Source organism: Haliotis rufescens, unplaced genomic scaffold (assembly GCF_023055435.1).
Source record: "Haliotis rufescens isolate VD_foot unplaced genomic scaffold, xgHalRufe1.0.p SCAF_2, whole genome shotgun sequence".
Classification (NCBI taxonomy): domain Eukaryota; kingdom Metazoa; phylum Mollusca; class Gastropoda; order Lepetellida; family Haliotidae; genus Haliotis; species Haliotis rufescens.
In genome coordinates, this window is record NW_025963890.1 from 46,204,150 (window position 1) to 46,219,204 (window position 15,055).

General features: G+C 41.6%; 1 protein-coding gene across 5 annotated transcripts in view; it reads right to left on the reverse strand.

Annotated features, from left to right (window-relative positions):
• The window catches only part of LOC124142186 (protein sidekick-2-like), a 118,221-nt gene that overhangs the window by 41,016 nt on the left and 62,150 nt on the right, over positions 1-15,055 (reverse strand). For 3 of the 5 annotated variants that reach the window (XM_046510489.2, XM_046510491.2, XM_046510490.2), the window contains 13 exons: positions 14,730-15,014; positions 14,013-14,303; positions 12,530-12,814; positions 9,942-10,238; positions 8,593-8,877; positions 4,697-4,984; positions 4,256-4,540; positions 3,628-3,924; positions 3,074-3,358; positions 2,647-2,943; positions 2,177-2,461; positions 1,321-1,617; positions 266-550 (listed from right to left, as the gene is read on the reverse strand). In XM_046510489.2, coding sequence (XP_046366445.2) covers positions 266-550; positions 1,321-1,617; positions 2,177-2,461; positions 2,647-2,943; positions 3,074-3,358; positions 3,628-3,924; positions 4,256-4,540; positions 4,697-4,984; positions 8,593-8,877; positions 9,942-10,238; positions 12,530-12,814; positions 14,013-14,303; positions 14,730-15,014 — 3,762 coding nt within the window. The remainder of the gene's footprint in view (positions 1-265; positions 551-1,320; positions 1,618-2,176; positions 2,462-2,646; positions 2,944-3,073; positions 3,359-3,627; positions 3,925-4,255; positions 4,541-4,696; positions 4,985-8,592; positions 8,878-9,941; positions 10,239-12,529; positions 12,815-14,012; positions 14,304-14,729; positions 15,015-15,055) is intronic. The other 2 variants (XM_048400057.1, XM_048400058.1) reach the window with 2 other exon arrangements.

Here is a 15,055-nt window from a genome sequence, read left to right on the forward strand (position 1 = left end):
AGACCACAATAAACACTGATGCGGTGCTTTGATCCAATAGATGACCTATCCATACCAGTAGGGATTGCTACTTCTGTCTTGACAATTACTCACTGTAAGGGACCCGTGATCCGGGCTAGAATAGGTCGTTAGCAACCCATCCGTGATCATGATGGCAATCGCTGGATTGTCTGGTCCAGACTCGATTATTTACAGACGCAGTCATATAGCTGGAGTACTGTTGAGTGCAGCATTAAACAACAACAACAACAACAACAAAACTCACTGTAAGGATTGGTTTTGACCTCAATTGTTTTGGACGACTTTCCCTCGTGTTCACCAATGAGAGCTGACACCCTGATCCCATATGCTCTGTCTGGCAGTAGGTTATCGATTCTAAAGTTGAGCTTTGGTGGTATCTGCCTGGTCTGTTCCGTCCCTTCGATGGTGTCGAAAGTAATCACTTTGAAGCTGGTGATGTTCCGTTGTTTTATAGGCGCCTTCCACGATATGCTGATGGAGCTGAATAGTACCTCTGTTACTTTCAGACGCCGTGGTTTCTCGGACATCACTGCACATAGACGTTATCAACATGATGTATCAACATTAAATTTGCATACTTTGCACAGCTTTTAACGATATTGCAGTGTTATGATCCGTAGACGCGCATGAGCAAATTATGAATAGAATAGCCATAAAGGGTATCAAGCCTAAACACTCAGCAAACCATCCAACCTACACACGTATGAATTCACTTGTGATCATAAATTCCAAATGTACATTAATTATAAAAGGGCAAATGTCGAGCGTAATAATTCTCCGATATTTGCAAATGTGCATTTTAGAGAACATCTAAACTCAATAGTCAGTTGCTTCATTGTTGAGAACAATTAGATAAGAAGTCACACATCAGGTCGTCTGAATCAAAGACTAACTTCACGGAAGCTTCTTGGCAGGCTTAACGTGTCATACATTCTTGTTACTTAAGTTTCTTTCTAAAATGACAATGAGTAGTATACAAAATACCCTACCCTACTCTCAATCAATAGTGTAAGACCTGATCCTTTGTGCGAGACAGATAACCCGTAAATTCATTGCATCTCGTTGGTTACTACCCATGTCCTTACTATTCACAGCTAGCCAGTTAGAAAACACATCCTGATGCCAGTCTTTGGCTTGGTGCTAACCACAAAAACTTCTGTAATGCTTACACAACCTTGACGCCAACAATAGTCTCTGTGCTAGCCACTACTTACAGATTACACCACGACCACCATATTGGAGTTCATGAAAGTAACAATTTTTGAAGATGCTTTGCCCATGAGCAGTTTATCTACTCACATGTTTTTGTGCGCTTTCCTCTTGTGTATTTTCCCTGCTGGGTCTCTGTCTCTGACCTCATCCGTATCCTGTACTCTGTGTCCCCTTCCAGCCCTGTGATGTATGCATGGTCTTCACCCTCATCAACCTCAAGGCTCCATGTCTCCTTCACCCTCTGGAACCGATCCAGAAGGCTGTACTCTACACGGTAGAGCGTGATGTAGTCGTGTGATCCTATACTGTCTGGCACCTTCCAGTGAATGAGGAGGGTGGATTGATTGAGTGGTGTCACTGCCACATCCTCGATAACAGCAGGCACTGTATCAGAAGTATCAAATTCAGTCAAAACTTTGTTTAGAACTTTAAACAATGCAGTTGCCAGACATTGTTTGAAAGAGTTTGTGAACAAACCAACTGTTATTGATTCGACAATACATCATAAAGGAATACTGATACAACTGTATCCCTTTTATTATTATGCTTCACAATCTCACTGTTTGTCACATGTATCAACGCTGTTGATAGTGTCATACCCTAAATACCATCTACCAATAAGGCAAACTGTGCTCGTAATAACAACATGTGTTGGTATTAGTAAAAGTGAAAATATTGCATGCACATTAATATCACACATACACATTAATGTCCATGCACCATAGACATGATAACAAAACGCACACTCCATACCATTTCAGTCAACATTTAAAACGTTATAAGAGCCAAGAGTGAACCAAATAATATGTATAATACAAACATATGTAAATAGATCTCAAAACATGCCAGATTTGTGGCGACAATTATCAATTTATTTCCCATAGTCAGCCAGGAGGTGCTTACAAAGGAGAGAAATACATCGACCAATATTCTCTAATCTCACCAAATGGCTTTGTTACAAATTCCAGTACATCAGAAGTCTTTCCTTGAAGTGATCCAAGCAGTGATGTCACTGTCAGTTTGTAAGTCCGGTCTGCTTTGAGATTGGTGACAGTGTAGCGAGAATTCGGTAGTGTCTCTTGACCTGTGACCTCTCCAGTGACGTTATCAGTCAGGAGGACTTCAAAACCTGTAATATTTCTCTGCTCGGTAGGGGCATACCACGACAGCTCAACTTGGTTAAACTCGATATTCGTTGTCCTCACTGCCCGTGGTTTGTCAGACTCAACTGAAATGTAAGCATTTGCATCGATCCAATCATTTTCAAACCATTGAATATTAAAATTTATACGCAGGTTAAAAAAAATTACATGACATGAGACTTTGATGTTCTCTCGTTTGTTGAATGTCATATGAGATTGTCATGTTTTCAATTTCAGTGGCACACCCAGCAATAATTCAATACAGACTCACGTGTGCGCACAATTATTGACGGGCTCAGTGCTCCATTCTCAGTCAGAGTCTCAGCACGCACACGCAGTATATAGCTGGTGTCTGCATCCAGGAAAGTGATGATGGCTGTGTTGGAGTGCCCTGGCACTTGCACACTTCTCATGTCAGTCACCCTCTGACTTCTTTCTAACTTGTTGTATGTAATGTGGTAGCGAAGGATGTAGCTACGGGTTTCATTGTTGACTGTGGGTGTCCACTCCACCAGAACAGCAGTGTCATTCAGTGGCCTTGATACAATATTGTCGGGGGCATCAGGCACTGTGAAAAGTATCGTGTATCAAATATCAACTTTTGGATAATGACGGTGAAGAACATATCGTCTCTATTCAGATAAGGTTCTCGAAGACGATCTGTTAGTGATGTGACGAAATCATTATAAAAGACTCACCAAAAGGCAGTGTTTTGAACTCAAATACATCTGAAGACTTCCCTTCTTGATCATCCATCTGGGACGTAATGACAAGTTCGTACTGGGTGTCAGCAAAGAGGCCTGACACAATGTGCACTGTACGTGGTGGTATGACACTCCTGGTTACCTCTTCTGTTTTGAGATTATGGAGCACAAGGTGAAAGTTTGTAATGTTCCTCTGTGTAACCGGGGCATACCAGGACAACCTGGCTTGGTTGAACTGTATACGGGATGCTTGTAATCCTAATGGTTTATCTGTCTCGACTGCAAACAACCACATCGATCTGACATCAGTAATGTGCGGTTTATGGAGGGTTTAAGACGTTGTTTTACATGGCCCATGTGCTTAAAAGATTGATCAATATTCCTTTTTTATTGCATTCAAACATTGATTTGCATCTCACAATTTTAGAAACAGATTTGTAAGATGGGGAGGAACAATCATATATTCTTTTCCACAATTCTTTTGTAGAGTTAAGCAGTTATAAAACAAGCAACATTCACAAATCATATTAGCATATGCTGTAACTCACGAGTCTGAAAAACGAGTGGTTCACTATATTGCCCCTTTTCCGTCAACGTCTCAGCCCGCACACGTACTCTGTAGCTGGTGTCAGCATCAAGTGATGTGATGACTGCCATGCTGGAACTCCCTGCAACCTGCACGCCTTCTTCACCTCCATCGCCTCTACTTCTGTCCTCCTTGCTGTAGGCGATGTTGTAACCCACAACGTAGCCGCGTGTTTCATCATTCACAGTTGGCGTCCATTTCACCACAAGAGTGGTTTCATTAGGAGATGTTATCGTGACATCACTTGGTGCTTCCGGAACTGCCAAGAAGAGTCACCAGGAAGTCATACAGTGACTGCCACCAGGGCGAATGTCTACATTATGCCTCTTTGAAACTATCATGTTTTGCATAACAATGACACTGAACAATTTGCTTTCCAAGTATTCAGTAACACATAATGAGCTTCTGATAACTGAATCAGGACTGTGCTTATATCCTTAGATAATACAAAACAGGATAGATATTCTGATATAGTTTCTTCAATATTTATCCTTGGATGCTGATAAAATGTATAGGCATTCAACAAGTTCTTACAGATGTCAACTACAAAGTCTTATTTTCTACAAATATTTTCCATATTTACAACTAACCATAAGGCAGGGTCCTGAAGGAAAGCAGGTCTGAAGTCTTCCCTTCGTGGTCCCCAAGTTGAGATGTCACACTAAATGTGTACTTCCTGTCAGGTTTAAGGCCTGACAGTGTATACTGCAAGATTGGGGGCGTGTTCAGTTCTGCCATGCCTCCTCCGTCAACATCACTGAGCACAAGCTGGAACCCGCTGATGCCTCTATCATTAATAGGGGCATACCATAACACCCCTACTTGGTTGAACTCTATTTTACTGGTCCTTAGTGACACAGGCTTGTCAGATACAACTGCAGGGATAAATTCAAGGTTCAGATTATAGTTTGTACTCCAATCTAATCTTTTGTTATTTTAAATGAATGATTGCTTCACATTTATGACTATGAACAGTTAATCTTGGATGTTATTTTGCGATTTTAAGGCATAGATAGTAAAGTGTAAATTACGTGTATTCATATAGATTGGTTTGGTATACTCTCCCGCCTCCGTCAGAGTCTCTGCACGAATGCGCAATCTGTAGCTGGTGTCTGGGGCCAGGGCAGAGATGACAGCCATGTTGACATCTGAAACCTGCAGACTCTCCTCATCTCGACGCATGCCATCTTGTTTACTGTAGACGATGGTGTACCCGCGTATGTACCTGCGTGTTTCTTCATCAACGGTTTGCGTCCATTCCAACAGCACAGCGGTGTCATTCAATGGTGTTGTGCGAATGTTACTCGGGGGACCAGGAACTGCCAAGGGATATTTGATAGTCAAAGACTCATGCTGTTTGATCAGGATGGTTTGTTATTGTTCCCATTCCTGTTTGGTAAAGTACTGTTAGAGTCCAGCTCGAGAGGAGCCCATGCAGAAAGAAGGTGAGGTAGTTTGGGCAGTAGTATGTCGAAGCATACTGGTAATTGAGCACTATAACTCTAATAATCTGAATTTAATTTTGATTAACATTACCATTCCGTCATGCTTATGAGCGGGATTTTAACCTAAGCAAAATGTAAACATTTATATCAACATATACACTTGGGAAAAAAGTAGGCACTGCCTGAAAACGTTAACTACTGTCGCCCGACCACAAATGTAATCATTTTAGTAATGACACGGACTAGTTATGCATGGTTAAAATGTGAATTTTTACCGGAGGTTTGTTAAAATCCAAGCACTAATCGAAATTATTCTGTAATATTAATTCTGGTTCTACATGGCTCGTAGGTGATTATCTGACAGCCAAATGCAGGAATGTTCTCCAGAACTGTTGATTGTCAACTTGGTTCCCATCCTTCGGTTAAATGAAGACTGTCATGGAAGCATCGGTAAAGCAAAGAGGTAAAGGACGTCAAAGGTCTTAACGGCCTCTTGTGATATTTGGTCTTCATATGCACGACAGCTATAGGCTTGAATCACAAATAACATACATAACTATAGCACAGAACCATGTGACAAAACTGAAAGGTACAGCCTTAAATATAGGGGTGCCCTTTGGTTTTCAATTATTTTGATCAATGAAAAAGTCACTTCTGAATTTTCGTGGTTTACACTGACATGTCTGCAGTTTTGGAACAGACAGACACATCTTGAGGTTCTAGTCAATGGTTTGGAAGCAAGGTATATCGTTGTGTCATCAGCATAGATGTGGAATAGATTGATATTTTATGGCTGTAGTGTTAAAATATGTGCTGAAAGAATTGGATTGAAAACCAGAAACTTGTGAAACCAAAACATAGATTCTTCTTTCTGAGACACACATGCTGATCGTGTCATGTCAGAGTTGTTCCTGGTATGCCCATCCAGTATATATTGTGTGCAGAAAGGCATGTAGATGGTTCACATAGGAAGGCAGGAGCACCAGCTCCATCAGTGAAATAAACTAACAAGAAGATCATGGTGTGGATATTGTCAAAAATGAAGGATATTTAAGGATGGGCAACAATAATCCTATTCTTTGTCACACTACTGTGTCAAAAAGACATCTATGTGAACGTACTGTTGTGATCATGGGTGAACAATGTGTACAGCTGTAGATATATTTCAATACTAACATATGTAACAGAGATCCAAAGACACATGTGGGTAAAAATGAAGAGTACTTACTGTAGTATTTACACTGCCAATATTCAACTCGATGGACAATGCATATTGCTGTGGGAATAACAGGTGCTGCTGCTTACACATTATGAACAAATTGTAAACGTGTTGTCATGGTGCAGATTTGAATATCTTTCATTTTATAAAAGTAGCAAGCATTCCAACATCTTGTGCAGGCGATTGTCATATCATTTGCAGTATTGCAGCAACAAATGGCATCGTCATCCAGTTAAAGGTTCAGTAGGAAGATTCAAAACTTGCTTTCTCCAAACTAAATTGCTCACTTGAACAATTGTGTTCACACTTTTGGTATTGTCATTGGTATGATGGTCCATCATTGGTATTCAGATTTATCAGACAAATGATTTCCCAGCAGTATGCTTGTACCAGTACGAGTACCAATGACAAACACCTACGGTATTCAACTTTGATAAAAGTAAGAACAAAACATAAAGTCATTATCATAATTTTGTAACTGCATCAAGCAAATGCTGATGAAGGAGAGAGTAAGTGTTTTCAGTTTACATTACTCTCTTCGTTATCTTCCCGGATCATTGCCTTCTGAACAGATGTGCTAGGACTAGACAAACCACTTTTTAATACATGAGAAATGGTCTATGCCTTTCACTTATTGATGAGGCTGGTCAGAGATTGGAAACCGCCAAGTTCCCAGTGCAATATGCTCCGAGTGGTTTAATGAAACCTGTCTACTCTGAAATGCTCAGCAGATGTGTTCACATAAATATATATGAAGTCAATCAATCAAAATGTAAGTTGCTGATGGTAGTAAACAGTTTACATGCCTTCTTCATAATGCTTTAACATTCTGACCTCATATAATTGACCTCACACGCTATATGACAGTACAAAGCAAAAGAGGCATAACTACAGTTCCTCATGATTAGATAGAGCCTATAGTTCTACCAAAACACAACATGCTGTCAATGCTGTGAGAAAGTGGCATGCATCATTAAACAATGTTATTTATGAGTGCAGGCAGGAAACGAGGGGATATCAGGACGTTTTTGTCTGGCAAATCTACGTTGCCGTTCTGTTTACTGACTTGTTAATAACTGACTTCGACTCTGAGGTATCCTTCTTCTAAGCATTGAAATCGACTACATTGAGAATAGAGCAGTCATATTAATTTCATACCACGGACGGGCAATCACCAACGAATTTTGATAAACGGCTGCATGGTGTTTCTATGGGAAGCTGGCTCATCACACGCCACAAGTAAACGTTTGGTTAAGGAATTTCAGTGTGGGAGAGAGAGTCTGTAAAATGACCCCGTCTTAGGTCAACCCACCACCAGCACCACGAAAGAAAATATTGACGCCGTCCACAACCTAGTCTTGAACAATAGGCGCATTAGACTCCATGAGTAAGAAAGGACGAGCGTCTTCTTGTATAGGTCGCAACAAGCCTTCATGGGCGTATACATAATGACAAATGCTCGTGCCCTATGTATTTATGAGGACCAAGGTTGTTGTTCTGGATTTGACCTTCTACAAAACATGAATGATTGAACCGACCTCAAAAGAGATGTAGTAAGTGTGTCGAAGTGATAAATGTTGAAAAATAATTATAGCACACGACGATATATCAGTTCTATGTACACTGGGATGAACAAATTTTGATACCCCCTCGTATGTGAAAAACAGTTGAACGCTTCAGAGTTAATACAATTCATGGTTTAAGTGCATTTCATATATTTGATTACTTACGGTGAACATGCTTCCAGCACATAACATTCATACGTCACCGTTTCAAATACAATGCATTCAGATGTATGCTCCAAAGATATAGCGTTAAGCTTAAAACAGATACTGACCGTAAGAATATGTCAAAGTTATTATCTGTGTTTATAAACCCGTTATGTGAATGAATATGTGTCTGTGCTTGTTTAAGTCTTCAAAGCTGTACGGGCAGTATGATGCATATGGTAGCATGACATACGAATGTGTACCAGTACTATGAATTGGTACTTGCACGTGTAAGTTATTGGGTAGTGGTTGTTTACAAGTTGAGACTTTGAAAGATCGCGTCAATGTTTAGCGTTTGTGTTCTGTGTCATTCTTCAATACACTTCCAGCTCCCAGGCGAAGCGGACTTCTGACATCTCACGATGTTGGAACTCCACGAAATTGGGATTCCAACCGTCCAACAGCGGATCCTGATGACTACGAAAAACATCCCCACACAGTACCATGTAACTATAGACCTAGAAATCAGATGTTGATAACAATCCCCCACTCACCGAAAGGAAGAGTTTGGAATTCCATGGCGTCTGATTCCTTCCCCTGCTTGACTTCAAATAGTGACGTCACAGTCAGTGTGTACTTCCGGTCTGGTTTGAGCTTCTCGAAGGCAAACTGTTGGACAGGCCCTATACGCTGGATTTGTACGTCATTGTCCATGACATCGGTCAGTGCAAGCCTAAAGCCGGTGATGTTACGTTGTTGCACAGCGGCATACCAGGACACGCGCGCTTCGTTGAATTGAATGTCTGTCAGACGCAGCGATTGAGGCTTATCAGACACATCTGTAACAGATATGTGGTTATGGGATATATTTGTTGCCATCATCTTTCACAAACACATAGCATTGTTTCGGTAGGTAAAGGTTAACAGACTCGTGTAGTAAAGTATGTGTGTCCAGAGATACAGTTCCTTTCTGGGAGAAGATCATAAAGTGCGTGTCTTCTAAGCCAGAGGGTTAATATTCACGAGCCAGGTTAGAAAGAGGATATGAAGATGTATGAAGTTAGGTCAATAATGACGTGTGTAGAAGGTTAACATACACGTGTGTTAGGTGGGGAGAGGATTTAGATACATATTTGCAGTTCGGAAGATGGTTAAAAGACACGTGAGTATTTAGGAAGAGTGTTAACAATCGCAAGTGTATTTAGGAGAGGGTAACATACACATACGTTTGTAAGGAAGAAGATGTACAAACACGTGTGCCGTAAGGAAGGTGGTTTAATGACTCGTGTGTCGTAAGGAAGGTGGTTTACAGACACGTATGTCGTAAGGAAGATTGTTTACAGACACGTGTGCCGTTAGGAAAATGGTTTACAGAAACGTGTGCATTTGGGAAGGTGGTTACAGGTGGAGGGTTAACGAAACATATGTAGTTTGGAAGAAGCCTGAGGTTTACAACTATGTATCTTGTAAGGATGAAGGTGTGTAGTAGAGAAGAGGAATAGAGACACATGTGTAGTAAAGGTGAGAGGTTACAGACCCTTGTTATGAAGTGGACACAAAAACGTGTGTAGTAAGGGAAAGAGGTTATAGACACTCGTTCTTAGGACGTTGACAAAAAGACAGTTGTGTAGTAATTATGAAAGGTTATAGGCACTTGTTATGAAAAGGACAAAAAGACAGTTGTTGTATGAAGTGGAAAAAACTATACGCGTGTAGTAAGGAGTGCGTGAGTTAAAATTAAACGTCGCATCGGCATTATTTCAGCCATTTTGCGACGAGACGAAGTTGATATATTCACAATTGGGTCAGTGGACAAATAGACAGGTGTGTAGTGAGGAAGAGAGTCGACAGCCACATGTACATTGTTTTTGCTACTGAGTAGGAAACTTGTTAATCTACTTGCATGTTTTCACAAGATTCGGGAGACTATACTGCCCCTTTTCCGTCTGCGTCTCAGCGCGCACACGCACTCTGTAGCTTGTGTCGGCGGCCAGAGAGGTGATCGTCGCCATTGTTGAGTCCTCAGGTACCAAAAGACTCTCTTCAGCTCCACCCTCTGTATTGCTTCCCTGTCTGGTGTAGGCGATGTTGTAACTCGTGACGTACCGACGAGTGTCATCATCCACGGTTGGCGTCCACTGCACCATGACAGCGGTGTCATTCAGAGGTGTTGCAACAACACCAACTGGGGAGGTAGGGACTGCAAGTGAAAGAACGCCAATATTCAGTTTCTTCCGACCGTGGGATCAGTTAGTACGTACAAAATAAATCATAAGTGACACATCGCTATCTGGTTTCATGTCCGTTCTTTATGGTAGGCACATTGTTAAAGAGCATGACGAAATGCAGACAATATACTCTCAGAAATATAACCTGTTTGTCAATGACACAAGAAAGACACAATCTCCATGTCCTTTACTTTTAAATTATGACAACTACATCGACATACCACATAGCAAATAGCATATTTGACACTGGATATATAGACACAAGCACATTTGGAAGCGACAAACGTAACATCGTACAACTGTCGTTGGATATTGACTTATAAACATAGTACAACTAAATCAGAAAGCTGTGAGTCTAAACGGTGCATGTGTCACCGGAACTCATACAACTCCTCTTACAAACCATATTGTTAATTGTGGGATGTTTCTGGAAGCTTAAATTCATTCTTGTCATCATAGAACTTTCATAATGAAACACCAATAGGGTGTTGGTTCCTGTAACAAAGGTTGCTTTTGTTGTTCTCGCACATCCCGGCAAGTATTGTGCTTGTAGAAAGACAGATGTAAATCTCAAGCAAGGTCTTCGAGCATTGAACTACCAAGAAACAAAGGGACAAGGAAGAAACCTCAGAAAATGTGCATAATGAAAGCAATGTTTCAATACTGATATAAACCGGCTATTGACACCACACGTACACGATAGATGTTGGCAAAGGTTGTACACCGTACCGTGTGATACGATGGGAAAGTCACCAATGGCAGATATATTGCAAATAGAGGTATGTCGCGAGAATTGATGATCATCTGTCCACAATGGCAGCCATACTGACTGAAGCCACAGACTGCAGTGTGATCTACATTCTAATGCCATTTGACTCTTCAACCTAAATACAGCTCTTCAATCCACATTGACTCTTCACTTCATATAGTGCTCTTCAATCTACATAGTGCTCTTCAATCCGTTTAGTGCCCTTCAATCCAGATAGCGCTCTTCTATCTAGAGTGTTCTTCTATCCGTATAGTGCTCTTCAATTCACATTGTGCTTTTAAATCCACATAGCGCTCTTCAATCCACACTTTGTTCTTAAATCCATATAGTGCTCTTAATCCGTTTAGTGCCTTCAATCCAGATAGTGCTGTTCAATCCACATTGTGCTCTTAATCCATTAAGTGCCCTTCAACCCAGATAGTGCTTTTCAATCCAGATAGTGCTCTTCAATTCATAAATTGCTCTTAAATCCATATAGTGCTCATTATCCACATAGTGTTCTTTTCCATTTAGTACTCTTCAATCCAGATAGTGCTGTTCAATCCAGATAGTGCTGTTCAATCCATATAGTGCTCTTCAATCCAGAAAGTGCTCTTCAGTCCATAAATTGCTCTTAAATCCATAGAGTGCTCATTATCCACATAGTGTTCTTATCCATTTAGTACTCGTCAATCCAGATAGTACTTTTCGATCTTGAGAGTGCTTTTCAAGACAGGTATAATTCCATTCTGTTTATGCTGCCAATACCCAACAGCTATCGTTTTTTAAAAGTAAAAAAATCATTCAGTCTCAACAAATTGACACGATTTATTAAAATTTTATTAATATTATTCACAGCTGTACCGTGTGTTGCTGCACAGGTATGATATACCATATGGACTCCAGCCTCAGCGTGGAATACTGTAAGAGACTTAGGCAGTACCAGTGCTTCTTCCCTGACTACATGTACTGAAGGTACTTCATAACAAACGCTAAAGGTGTTTGTAAAAATACATCTGTTAGGTTGAATATACACTTGTAATATAAATCTCCGTGGTACTGATCCTGGTCTTGAGAGCATTGATACTTGTAGATCGATGTCGAGGGTTTTACACTATTACGCTTTACCAGAGTAAATGGAATAAATGCTTAACTTGTTAAATGCTAATAATGAGTGAGTGAACACCGCTTAGATGAGTTTTACGACTGTATCAGGACGTGTGCTGTGCATCACAAAGCGACGCAGGTTGTTCAAGTTCACCTCCACATGTTCCACACACTTCCGACGGCCTCGGGAGTCAAACCCGCAACGAAAGGATCCTAGAAGCTAAGGGACACAACTCTGCACCGCGGCGACCTTGACCTCTGAGCAACTTGGGTCCTTTACCAACTGAAACTATATTTATTGCGTTTAATTTTATCAGTAGGAAATCCCCGACATTCCAGGTGTAACACGTTCAGATACTTACGTATATCGGTAGAATATCCTCAACATCACCAGGGTGATATACTAACCATACGGCAAGGTCCTAAACTCCAGCATGTCTGAAATCTTCCCTTCCTTATCCCCGAGTTGGGACATCACACTGACAGTATATCCGTTGTCGGGTTCGAGACCTGTCAGTGTATAGCGTTCATTCGGGGGCGCGTCCAAGAATGTCACCTCCCCGCCCGTAACATCAGCAAGCGTGAGCTTAAAGCCCGTGATACCTCGTTCGCTGATCGGCGCGTTCCAAGACACTTCAGCTTGGTTGAACTGTACTCTTTTCACGGCGAGTTGCAAAGGTTTGTCAGATTTTACTGCAAAAATATAAAAACACAACTGATGTCTATATTGTAAACACCCATACCCGTTCTGCCAATAACAACCTCTTTCGAAAAGTGAGTATGGTTTTATGTCGATTTTTGCAAATACAAGCAATATCTCGATCGAGGGCACCAAGAATGGGCGCCACGTAATATACCATGTAGGGATCTTGTGCGTAACGAGAGTATGCTTCAACCATTGGACTACCACACCGTCCCATTCTTTCCATACATTATCACATCGTATGGTGATAGTTCTGTAGAGTCGTAGACTAGTAGATCGTCCGCCCGGAGAGCGGAAGGTCCAGGGTTCGATCCCCGGCCGCGTCATACCAAAAGACGTTAACAGATGGTCCTTGTTGTTACCCTGTCTGCTCGGCATTAAGGGGTTAAAACAAGGACTGGTCGGCTCGGAATCAGTACACTGTGTCTGAGTGGAGTATTCATGTTAAACTGCGTCATGGTATCTCAATTGGCTAGCACTATAAATCGGCATCAGTCCGGACTAAACCAAACAACCACACACACACAGGTGCATGCAAGTCGCTATATAAGACTAGTACATTGACTTGAAAGCGACTTCAAAACCCATTTCACCTCACCTCACCTCACCTCACTTCTATGGGACAGAGGTGGGACTTCAAGACAGGTACGTTGGGCTATGTAGGAGGGTCCTGATAGGTTTTAATGCTTAACGTAAAACACCCTTCAAACACTGTCGTAAACATAAAATTCATCTTTTTTTATCGTAAATGCTCAACGGAAAATACCAATAAATAACTGCTTAACTTAAATGAATAATTTACTGCTTATCGTAAAATGATTAAAATGGTCAAAAACAGTCTGTCTTCAAGACCCAAATGCTTCGCCACAGAAAGCAGGCTGCGCAACTAACGCAGGGGACCAGTCTAGAATGTTTAGCGATTTTAGATTTTACCCGGTATTAAAAATATGAATTGCCAGGATGAAATGAAAGGTAAAATAACCTGGTGATATTAATATAATATTTGTTGAAAAATTCATTTGGCATTTTTGTGAAACAAATATGCGACCCAAAAAGATTTTCGCGACGATTTTATTGAAAAAGAAGAAAAATTACTGCTTAATCAAAAAGTACCCTAAATTTTACTGGTTACTGCTTATGGGACCCCCCCAATCAGGACCCTCATGTAGTTAAGACGCCACTACTCACAGGTCTTGACTCTGATGGGTCTGCTGTACTTCCCCTCCTCCGTCAGAGTTTCAGCCCGCACTCGGATCCTGTAGTCGGTGTCGGCGTCCAGAAGAGCGATGGCGACCTCGTCTGTGTCCGTATCCACGTGCACGCTGTCCTCAGCCGCCATTGGACTCCCCATCTTGCGGTAGGCGATGTGGTACCGCAGGATGTAGTCGCGAGTCTCGTCGTTATCAGTGGACGTCCATTCCACCAACACAGAGGTATCGCTGATGGCTGTTGCATCGGCGTTGGTCGGAGCTTCCGGGACTGATGCAGTAAATACAGTCAGATGTGACAGACGTAGGAGAAAGTCAGATGTGACAGACGTAGAAGACAGTAAGATGTGACAGTTGTAGAAGACAGTCAGATGTGACAGACTCAGCAGACAGTCAGATGTGACAGGCGTAGTAGACAGTCAGATGTGCAGATGTAGTAGACAGTCAGATGTGCAGATGTAGTATACAGTCAGATGTGACAGACGTAGTAGACAAAGGTGACAGACGTAGTAGACAGTCATATGTGACAGGCGTAGGAGGAAGTCAGAGACACGAGGATACATTAGGAAAATGCCATTGCCCTGTATTTAAGCAATGATATCGCCAACTGAGGTCGTTGAAACAATACCATTGTGTATTCATAGTAATGAGTGATATATGTGATACTGCATGCGCTGACTGCTGATGTGAAACTAACCAAACGGCAACGTCTTGAACGTCATCTTCTCCGACGTCTTCCCCTTCCGGCTTCTGAGTTGTGACGTCACAGTCAGTGTATACCCGTTGTCAGGCTTGAGGTCCCTCAGGGTGTATCTCGTGGTAGGGGGCGTGTTCAGGAGCGTCATCTTCCCGCTCGTGACGTCACTAAGCACAAGTTCAAAGCCTGTAATATCCCGCTCATCAATGGGGGCGTTCCAGGTCACGTCAGCTTGGTTGAACTCTAGCCGTGTTGGTCTCAGTGAAACGGGTTTGTCCGATTTTACTGGTGAGGATTAGCAATAGCTGAGACATCATACATTATCG